The following is an 11232-nucleotide window of genomic DNA, read 5'->3' as shown; positions in this document are numbered from 1 at the left end:
AACTTTAACACCTGTGTTCTTTTGTTGTTGTCTGTGACATCTTTTGATGGTCTGCTTCTATCACTGCTTGTTTGTCCCTACAACCACACCACCCCCTCCACTTCTCTCCCCCCACCCCACACACCTTAAACCAGCTTATATTTCACCCCTTTCTTGGATCCACTCAAGTTCTATCAAAGGGTCATGAGGACTCGAAACGTCAACTCTTTTCTTCTCCGCCGATGCTGCCAGACCTGCTGAGTTTTTCCAGGTAATTCTGTTTTTATTCCCCAAAGCATTACCCGGGGTCTCTAAATCAACAATCTAGTAACAATACCACAAGGCCACCACTTCCCCTACCACTACTAACACAAGGTACAGGGTGAGCGAAGACAGGCTGGCAGGGAAATTGGAGGAGAGGGAGCAGTGGAAACGTAGATGTATTTATGTTGAAGTCACCAGGGATGAGGCGTTTTACTCAGTTTAAAGTTTCAGTGATGAAAATAGGAATGAGATATCTGTCAGGTCACGATGCTTGGGCAGCGTCAGACAAGACCTTTTGTGGTGGTCCTCAGTGAAACATCATTAATTTTAAATCAGATTAATGGTTCATTAATTTTAAATCAGATTAATGGTTCACATTAATTTTAAATCAGATTAATGGTTCACATTAATTTTAAATCAGATTAATGGTTGTCCTTCAGCTTTCACCAGGCAGGCAATTTTAACCTAAGTCAACCAGCAACAAACTGACAGGCTCAGATCAGAGACCTTTTTCACACTCTAACCATTGGAGAGTAATCAAGGACAGACTGAATATGTAACTATGTTTAGTTTTTCCCAGTGTCAACTCTTCAAAATGAGCTAATTTTAAGATCACTAAAGCTTGTGACTCACAACCACTGTCTCCATCCCGACGGCGCAGGCGCGCTGTCTCTGAGGGGAAGGCGTGGAGGGCGAGACGGGGTTGAGAGGTCACACATCCGGGTAGAATCGCGGTGCCACGTCTGGTTCCTGCGCCTCAACATCCGGGAGCTTGAGCGCCTCGAGCCCGCCGCGGCCGGTACACTTTTCCGTCTCGTTTGCGGAGATAAGTCGGTAGCGGCCTCCGCTTCCCGGCTTCCTCCAGGTCCGGATACCCGCCCGTCCCCAGGCAAGGCAAGGCCAGGCCAGGCCAGGCCAGGCCAGGCCCCGAGCCGGCATGTGGGTCAGGCTGTTGCTGCAGCTGCTGTGGGCCCAGCTCCTGGTGCCGTTGGTGCGCGGCTCCGAGCTCACCTTCGAGCTACCCGACAACGCCAAGCAGTGTTTCTACGAGGACATCGTGCAGGGGACCAAATGCACACTGGAGTTCCAGGTCAGGCCCGGGCTAGGGGGGTAGGATCAGCGCGAGTGAGGATTGGGGGGGTGGGGGGGGGGCGCGGTAAGGGGATGGGATGATGGTGGTGGGGGGGGTAAGGGGATGGGATGATAGTGGTGGGGGGGGTAAGGGGACGGGATGATAGTGGTGGGGGGGGTAAGGGGATGGGATGATGGTGGGGGGGGTAAGGGGATGGGATGATGGTGGGGGCGCGGTAAGGGGATGGGATGATGGTGGTGGGGGGGGTAAGGGGATGGGATGATGGTGGGGGCGCGGTAAGGGGATGGGATGATGGTGGTGGGGGGGGTAAGGGGATGGGATGATAGTGGTGGGGGGGGGTAAGGGGATGGGATGATGGTGGGGGGGGGTAAGGGGATGGGATGATAGTGGTGGGGGGGGTAAGGGGATGGGATGATGGTGGGGGGGGTAAGGGGATGGGATGATAGTGGTGGGGGGGGTAAGGGGACGGGATGATGGTGGGGGGGGTAAGGGGATGGGATGATAGTGGTGGGGGGGGTAAGGGGACGGGATGATGGTGGTGGGGGGGTAAGGGGATGGGATGATGGTGGTGGGGGGGGTAAGGGGATGGGATGATAGTGGTGGGGGGGGGTAAGGGGATGGGATGATAGTGGGGGGGGTAAGGGGATGGGATGATGGTGGGGGGGGTAAGGGGATGGGATGATAGTGGTGGGGGGGGTAAGGGGACGGGATGATAGTGGTGGGGGGGGTAAGGGGATGGGATGATGGTGGGGGGGGTAAGGGGATGGGATGATAGTGGTGGGGGGGGTAAGGGGACGGGATGATGGTGGGGGGGGTAAGGGGATGGGATGATAGTGGTGGGGGGGGGGTAAGGGGATGGGATGATGGTGGGGGGGGTAAGGGGATGGGATGATAGTGGTGGGGGGGGTAAGGGGACGGGATGATAGTGGGGGGGGGGGTAAGGGGATGGGATGATGGTGGGGGGGGTAAGGGGATGGGATGATAGTGGTGGGGGGGGTAAGGGGACGGGATGATGGTGGGGGGGGTAAGGGGATGGGATGATAGTGGTGGGGGGGGTAAGGGGACGGGATGATGGTGGTGGGGGGGGTAAGGGGACGGGATGATGGTGGTGGGGGGGTAAGGGGATGGGATGATAGTGGTGGGGGGGGTAAGGGGATGGGATGATAGTGGTGGGGGGGGTAAGGGGATGGGATGATAGTGGTGGGGGGGGTAAGGGGATGGGAAGATAGTGGTGGGGGGGGTAAGGGGATGGGATGATAGTGGTGGGGGGGGTAAGGGGATGGGATGATAGTGGTGGGGGGGGTAAGGGGACGGGATGATAGTGGTGGGGGGGGGGGTAAGGGAATGGGATGATAGTGGTGGGGGGGGTAAGGGGATGGGATGATAGTGGTGGGGGGGGGGTAAGGGGATGGGATGATAGTGGTGGGGGGGGTAAGGGGATGGGATGATAGTGGTGGGGGGGGTAAGGGGAGGGGATGATAGTGGTGGGGGGGTAAGGGGACGGGATGATAGTGGTGGGGGGGGTAAGGGGACGGGATGATAGTGGTGGGGGGGGTAAGGGGACGGGATGATAGTGGTGGGGGGGTAAGGGGACGGGATGATGGTGGTGGGGGGGTAAGGGGATGGGATGATAGTGGTGGGGGGGGTAAGGGGACGGGATGATGGTGGTGGGGGGGTAAGGGGACGGGATGATAGTGGTGGGGGGGTAAGGGGACGGGATGATGGTGGGGGGGGTAAGGGGATGGGATGATGGTGGGGGGGGTAAGGGGATGGGATGATGGTGGGGGGGGGGGTAAGGGGACGGGATGATGGTGGGGGGGGTAAGGGGATGGGATGATAGTGGTGGAGGGGGGGTAAGGGTACGGGATGATGGTGGTGGGGGGGGTAAGGGGACGGGATGATGGTGGTGGGGGGGGTAAGGGGACGGGATGATGGTGGTGGGGGGGGTAAGGGGACGGGATGATGGTGGTGGGGTGGGGTGGGGGAGGTAAGGGGATGGGATGATAGTGGTTGGGGGGGTATGGGATGATAGTGGTTGGGGGGGGTATGGGATGATAGTGGTTGGGGGGGGTATGGGATGATAGTGGTTGGGGGGGGTATGGGATGATAGTGGTTGGGGGGGGTATGGGATGATAGTGGTTGGGGGGGGTATGGGATGATAGTGGTGGGGGGGGTATGGGATGATAGTGGTGGGGGGGTATGGGGATGGGATGATAGTGGTTGGGGGGGGTATGGGATGATAGTGGTGGGGGGGGTATGGGGATGGGATGATAGTGTTGGGGGGGGGTATGGGATGATAGTGGTGGGGAGGGTATGGGATGGGATGATAGTGTTGGGGGGGGTATGGGATGATGGTGGGGGGGGTATGGGATGGGATGATAGTGGTGGGGGGGTATGGGATGATGGTGGGGGGGGTATGGGATGGGATGATAGTGGTGGGGGGGTATGGGATGATAGTGGTGAGGTGGGGTAAGGGGATGGGATGATAGTGCTGTGGGAAGGCGGTTATCAGAGGACAAGGAGTGGTGATGAAGAGAAGGGGCATTTTCGGGGTGGGGCGTGGTTGATATTTTTGGGTGCACCCTGGGTAATTTGAGCCATGTCACATTCGCTGGGATTACAAGTCCTGGCTTGGCATTAAATTTCTCTTTGTACACAGTATTCATTGTACTAGTGACAGTTGATGGGAACTGGCACAGTGCAAATGCCTGCCATTATGCCACTGCTTATCGGAGCATAAATTTGAGTGTTGGCCACCTTGGGTGACGTATTTGACCCAAAGATGATTTTCCAATCACACCTGCACCATCACTTAGAGTACCTACTTCCACTTCTATAACATTGACTGACTCTGTTCCTGCTTCAAGCTTGTCCGCTGCTGAAGCCCTCATCTATGTCTTATTGACCACCAAGCTTGACTGTACCAATGCAATCATAGCCAACCTCTCATGTTTTATGCTCTAAACATAAGGGCATCCAAAGCTGCTGCCTGAATCCTACTTGCACGAAGCCCCATTGACACATTCCTCCCCTTGTGCTTGCTGATCCAACGTACACTTGTGGTAGGTCAGCCCAAGTTCTACTGCCCTTGCCCCTGTAAATCATTTTTACCCATCACCATAAGCTCATGGACCTACAGTGACTCCTGGTTAAGCAATGCCTCAATTTTAAAATCTTTATCCTTGTTTTCGAGTGCCTTCATGGTTTAGTATTTCTGCAATCCAACCCTGCGCTCTTATTTCTGTAATTATCTCTAGCTCCACAAACCTCAAAGATGTATATGCTCCTAAAATTCTGACCTTTTTAAGCATCCTCTATTTTAAATGCTCCACTTTTTTGTGGCTATGCCTTCAGCTGCTAAGACCCTAAGTGCTGGAATTCCCTCCCTAAACCTTTGCACCTCTCTTTCCTGCTTTAAGATGCTCCTAAAAACTGACCTCTTTGATCATCTGTGCTAATATCTCCCTATGTGGCTCAGAATCAAGTTTTGTTTGATAATGCTGCTGTGAAGTGAATTGGGATATTTTACTATGTTAATGGTGCTCTACAAATACAAATTGTCTTTGCTGCCTGCCCCCCAGTCATTGTGTAAATTGGGATGTGGGGCTTGTTTGTTGTCCTTGTTGCTACTGAGGAGAAACTGTTCCATAAGGAGTGCCAAATCTCTTAATATGCATCTATTAGAGGAAAATTACATTTCTGAAATTAAATGTAGTCCGCTGCCAATGATTCCAACTAGTGTGTTTTCTGTATAAGTCGTATCAGTTCAAATTAGGTAGTTTTTGACCTCCATGAAAACATATTTTGGAAGACACAATTGGACTAAATTAATCTTGTTAATCTACAGAAAATCTTGAAAATGGGGAATCAAGTCTCTATCAGAACAATAAGGCGTTGTTTGGGATGGGATGCTTCCAATGAGGTGTTAGTCCGTGGAGCTATATTTTCCTTTTTTTTTAATACTGTATTCAGTTGACACACCCACTGCTCCTGGCATTTTGTTTCAGTTTTTCAGCTACAGAACCTTGTCAGCTACGCTTTGTTAATTGTGAACAATTGGTATTTTATATTGATTCCAACGGTTGAGTTGAATAGCTTTTAAAATCACATTTTGAGCTGGTGCTTATGATGTGGTAGTGCTGTAAATAGTCGAAAGGTGAAGGGACATGATTATAGCTGCATACTATGGATTTGTGTAGCATGCATCATTCTTGCAGAGCTGGAGGTGAGAGAAAGCCCAATATGATTATCATGTAGATAAGGCAGATTTACTGAAAAATGTCATTAAAGTATTAGATTGATCTGCGCATATGATTTTTGTATTAGGAGAACATTGCACCTAAAAAATATTGGAGATGTCTTAATCCAATTCTTAATTAAGTGCAATGGGTCCATTGCTCAAACTTGCCATAATTCATAAATTTTCAGTCTCTCAGATTGTAACAATCCTTTGTATTTATATGTTACACGTTGTATTTGACATTGTTACCAAATATGAATGCAAGCCCTTGTGTTTTCATTAAGCCATGTGTAATCATGCACTTTTTTCAAGTTGTCAGTATAATGCACATTGCACAATGTATTACATGTATAGAACGTGGCATACAAAGAGAAATGTAATTGTACAATTTAAAAATTCATGTTTCACTTTTAATGCCACCAAGATTGGATAATTTGTCTTGAAACATAAATTTTGTAGACTTCCTTGTTCTCTATTTCCATTGAATGGATCCCTAACCTCTCTTTCATGAACATGATTTAACTGAAACAAAAGCAAAACATTATGGATGGAGAAAATCTGAAAATAAAAAGAAAATGCGAGCAACGTTCGGGTCAAGCAGCATCTCTAGAGAGAGAAACAGCGTTAATGTTTCAGGTTGATCGCAAGCATTAACACTGTTTCTCTCCCCGCAGATGCTGGTTGACCTGCTAAATATTTCCAGCATTTTATGATTCAGTTGGTGTGTTCTGGTATTGAGATCTATGAGTTGGTGAAACCTTTTCTTTGTAGTTCTTTTAGGTGAAAATTTTAAGCGCTTTGTGTTGACTTTTTCTGTTCAGTAGTTTAAAACTTGTGAATTTTGTGCACCTAAATTGTTTAAATTCTTATGTGTTTAATAGGTCATTACTGGTGGTCATTACGATGTAGACTGTCGGTTGGAAGATGCTGATGGTGCAGTTTTGTATAAAGAGATGAAGAAACAGTACGACAGTTTCACCTTCACAGCTGCTAAAAACGGAACTTATAAGTTCTGTTTCAGCAATGAGTTTTCCACCTTCACACACAAAACCGTGTATTTTGATTTCCAGGTTGGGGATGATCCTCCTTTGTTTCCCAACGAAAACAGAGTTTCGGCACTGACTCAGGTACTAGAGCATAAGATTCATGCAAATTTTTAATAGATTCCATTTCGGGTAGAATGCAGAGTAATAGTCTTCAAGATTTAGCAATATATATTTGCTTTCAACTTTACCTTTTCTGCTATAAAGTTCCAAAAATACTGCCAAATTCAACTGTTAGTTATGGAAAGAAATTTTGATTTGGCTGACAACCTTGCACTACAAAATGTGAGTGGAATAATTTGTCAAAGAAGGCAGATAACATACTTCACTGCCTTTGTTAGTGTGATTTCACATGCATCATTACATAATGAGCAGTGCTGATTTCAGTTTCCTGATGACCATTTAGAGATCTTGGGGTTAATTTTAGCCTCCTAAAATGGGTGGGTTTGGGTTAGGTTGAACGTTTAAATGTTGAGTCAGGAACCCAGCCTGCCCCCTTCTGGTTTTAACGGAGGCAAAGCAAGGATTAGGACATCAGTCTGCTCTCTGGAGGCAGGTTAGTTGCCGGAACTTTTTAAGGAGGCTGCGTGCCTTCACTTTGTGTTTCTATTTGAATCCATGTTGACTGGGTTTCCTGCACCATGCAAGTAAAAATAGGTTAGGGGAGCTGGATTCATCGGGCTAAACAGCGCTGTTTGTGGGCCAAGAGGAGCATGAGTGTTTCCTCCAGGCCTAACAAGTATACCTGTAAACACCCCCCCATCTCCTTGAACTTTCTCCACCCAATTCATAAAACACACAAGCCATGGAATTAAAACTCCATGCTGCTCAAAGCTCTTCACCCCTGTCCCATTAAATGTCAGGGCCTTTGTGTCCTTTACAGTTTCAAAATAAAACTGGTTTACAACATTTTGAATTATATATCTCTCCAATGAGCATATAATCCTTTGGACTTGTTTATTTGGCAATGTTCTGAGATCAGTGAGTTTTCAAAAATAATTAAGTCCTTGGGTTGTAAAAATATACATTTTTTTGCCTTATTCTCCCAAGCATCTTAAAAGCATTTCCCAGACAATTAGTAGCTTCAAATGCAATATCTGTAATGTAGGCAAAACTTAGTAATTAAACTTTAAAAGTAGACTTGCACATATTAATATAGGTTCTGTTATGTTCATGATATTTATGCTTTCCTTTCTTAAAAAACAGATGGAGTCAGCTTGTGTCACAATGCACGAAGCTATGAAGTCTGTGATCGATTATCAAACCCATTTCCGTCTAAGGGAAGCACAAGGCCGAAGTCGTGCTGAAGACCTGAACTCGAGGGTGGCTTTTTGGTCCATAGGAGAAGCTCTTATCTTGTTGGTTGTGAGTCTTGGCCAGGTGGTTCTCCTCAGGAGCTTCTTCTCAGACAAAAGAACCACTTCCACACGTGTTGGTTCATAACGAGTAGCCATGGCACAAGGTCTAAGCAGTACCTAACAGTTTTCAGTTCAGTGACTTGTTTGTTTGAAGATTAGGTCCAGGAAAGCTGTTAAGATTAAAATCCTTATTGAACTGATTTTCTCATCACTTTGGACTATTCAGCAGGTCAGAGACTAAGATATTGTAATTTTACTACAACTGGATGCCTAACAGATATCTGCATCATGGACTCTGTCCACTAGGGAGCAAATCCATTCGTAGTTAATTTTGCTTGGTTAAATGATTCATGCATTTTTTGAAACAAAGTAGTAAATGATGTACCTCATCCTTTGCAATCATATGAATGAAGATATGGTTCTTGGGGTGTTTTGAAGACGTCAAAACTAATTTAAAGCCCAACAAGCCTCACTTATCACTGATTAGTCTGTTCGACATCCAGGTGTTTTGAGACCTTTCTCAAACAAGCAGCAGCAATCACGCTGAATTGTCACTTATTATGTTTTGGTTTGTTAAAGTGATGTAACAATTGAAATACTGTGGCAATTCTTTAGCATATGGTTCTTGGCATTCAGAAGCAATTTTTGTACCATTTCCATTGGATGTGCACACATGACAGTATTTCAGAATAAATCTAGTCAGGTTACATCTTGTAAATGTTTTACCTATTTTAAGATACCCCTTAAATTTAAGGTTTTCTAATAGAGTTATGATTACAGTGGAACAACCCTTTTAAAAGTTTCATCACTTAGAAAAATGTGCTTTTCAAGGCAAGATATTGTTTTATAATAAACTTTCTGGTCTTTAGTTTTGTGAAACCTTGTTTGTTTGTGTACATTGTTTCTTGTTTGAAATTACTGAGTGTTGAGTAAACCAAACCAGTGAGGATTAAAAGAGGAATTTGGGGTTATTGTATATGCCAGGATGTAAATTTCTTTCTGCTTAGAAGTGTAAAGGGGGTAACAAATTATCCATGGCATGTTTTCACATTGGCTGAGTGGAACTGAAAAAATATATTTTATTTAGGGTCAAGCCTTTATAAGAATTGTTGGCTTCTTTAAAGGAAGGACAGAAATCACTTTTTTATAAACTGTAATCAATGGATATGATAAATAAATGCATTAACACTGTTCCACAAACTCTTCAAATTCGGTGGCAGGTCAGTGGTAAATGTTTCAATTGGAAAACAATTGGGGCTATATTTTTTTTGCTGATCTTTTGTGCTTAAGACTTGTAGGCTTAATGCTGTCCAGCTAATGATTTGATTTCCCCCTCCCACCCCCAGAAATCTCCCTGTATCGTTAATTGCTCACTTAAATAATTATAGAAGTTTGGCCTTGCACAGTTTATTTAGTACTTGGTTTGAGTGATTTGTACACTAATGGACATCTGTTATATGGTACAAATGGTGCAAGCTGACTTCTCAACTATAAGACCTGCTGTGGCAGTACATCTGCTGGAATTACAAACCTGATCAGTACTTCTAATAAGAGTATAGTAACTGTTTAAAATGTGTACCTAAGATAACTTCTTGTGTTCAAAACTGTAGTTTGTTTCATTTAATTAAAAATGTTCACATTGCACTGTAAATTCTGAAACAATGAGTGCTTAATTTTATTTTGTATGAATGCAAACACAGGATTTGTTACAAATGCATAAATTATTGAAATACAAAACATTGTATTGATAAGCATTGTGCATTTTGTGTTTATATTATGTCATTTAGCATAAACCACTAACTAATGGATCCTACTCATTATCCAGTTTCATTCACTTTTCAGGCATTGAAATGTAAACCTGCTTTGATAAGGTTATCAGGAAATGTAAGATACAAGGTCTGTAAAATTGGACAATAAAAAAAAATGATAAAATTGTGCATCTGATCAGTTCTGAAAAATCTTGAATATACATAGAAGTAATGGATTTTATTGTAGGCCAGCAGGGTAAGTGTTTATGGAAAATCGTGAGTGAAAAGAAATTCTGCAACAAACTTGCAGTTATGTAGGACATTTGTTGTACATCTTCACAGAAGCACTATCAAATAAAATTTCACACCACACCCCAGAAAAGATACTAGGGGGTGGGTGATCATAAGCTTGGACAAAGAAGTAGATTTTCAGGACAGTTTTAAAGGATGTAGAGGGGCAAAGCTATAGGGAGAAAATTCCTGAGCTTCAAGCCTTGGCAACTGAAATCGAGACTGCAAATGGCGAAGTGATTCAAATCAGGGTTGCTCAAGATTCCAGAATTGGAGTTCAGATATCTCAGGGTTGTAAGGCTTGAGATTAGAGATAGGGAGAGGTGAGGACACAGATTAGGAGGATAATTATAAAATCAATGCATTGCTCAAGGAACCAGTGTAGATCAGTGAGGACAAGGTTGGAGAGTCGAAAGAACTTGGTGCATGTTAACATCCAAGCAGTAGAGTTTTGGAGTAACTCAAGTTTATGAAGGGAAGGAAGATGGGAGGTTGGAGCATTGGAATAGTCAAGTCTAGAGGTAAGTGAGGCATGGATGAGGTTTTCAGGAGCAAATGAGCTGAGGCAGAGTCAGATGATGTCACAGGGATGGAAGTAGGTGATCTGTTTTTACTTAAATGCAGAGTAATTGTGTTGGATACTGGACTTGATACATTTCTTCACTCAAATGTTGTTTGCTTGGATGATACTGCAATGGCATTAATACAGTCCATATCCCCCAACACAAGGTCTTCAGGCCAGGGAAGAATAAATGATCCTACAAAAGACGTGCACTGTTTTCAACATCCTGGTAACTTCAATTACCATAATGTACTTGGGGTAATGCACTGAACCATTCTCCATAACAGCTGACCTTTGAAAAATTCAGTATTTGTACCATGCGATGATCAGTCAGCAAAAAAAATCAAAATGTACCTTACACAATTTTCTGTCAGCAATGTTTTGAATAAAGATAATACTACATGTACCCAAATTTGTTGGTACTCAAGTATGTTTGTTTTTAAACTAGTAAGGAGAAACAAATTTACAGTTTATACTTTGTGGTGTTCTGCTGTCTATTCTCCATTCTTGCCACAATGAGAGTATCGCTGATAGGTCTGTCAAACTGATGTTTATTGTCTTATTGCCCTGTTTTACTGCTAATTGGTGGGTCAAGTATCAGTATCAATCTTTAGACATTCTTGTACAATAAGTTAGGGAAGCTTTTGCTTTCAT

General features: G+C 44.7%; 1 protein-coding gene across 1 annotated transcript; it reads left to right on the top strand.

Moving 5' to 3' along the window:
- Window positions 1-954: 954 nt before the first annotated feature.
- Window positions 955-10990, top strand: tmed7 (transmembrane p24 trafficking protein 7). Its single transcript, XM_041186337.1, has 3 exons — window positions 955-1333; window positions 6458-6703; window positions 7826-10990. Exons 1-3 carry the CDS (start codon window positions 1181-1183, stop codon window positions 8060-8062), a joined length of 636 nt encoding a protein of 211 aa, XP_041042271.1. The 5' UTR covers window positions 955-1180; the 3' UTR covers window positions 8063-10990.
- Window positions 10991-11232: the final 242 nt, after the last annotated feature.

Source organism: Carcharodon carcharias, chromosome 4 (genome assembly GCF_017639515.1).
Source record: "Carcharodon carcharias isolate sCarCar2 chromosome 4, sCarCar2.pri, whole genome shotgun sequence".
In the NCBI taxonomy this organism is placed as follows: Eukaryota; Metazoa; Chordata; class Chondrichthyes; order Lamniformes; family Lamnidae; genus Carcharodon; species Carcharodon carcharias.
The sequence above is the reverse complement of the archived record's forward strand: the minus strand, read 5'-3'. Positions and strand labels throughout refer to the sequence as shown.

Bases quoted from the DNA above. Each gene is read 5' to 3' on its own strand.
- tmed7 (XM_041186337.1), top strand. From the start codon at position 1,181: ATGTGGGTCAGGCTGTTGCTGCAGCTGCTGTGGGCCCAGCTCCTGGTG. The intron at 1,334-6,457 runs GTCAGGCCCGGG...TGTGTTTAATAG, and splicing joins AATGCACACTGGAGTTCCAG to GTCATTACTGGTGGTCATTA. The intron at 6,704-7,825 runs GTACTAGAGCAT...CTTAAAAAACAG, and splicing joins GAGTTTCGGCACTGACTCAG to ATGGAGTCAGCTTGTGTCAC.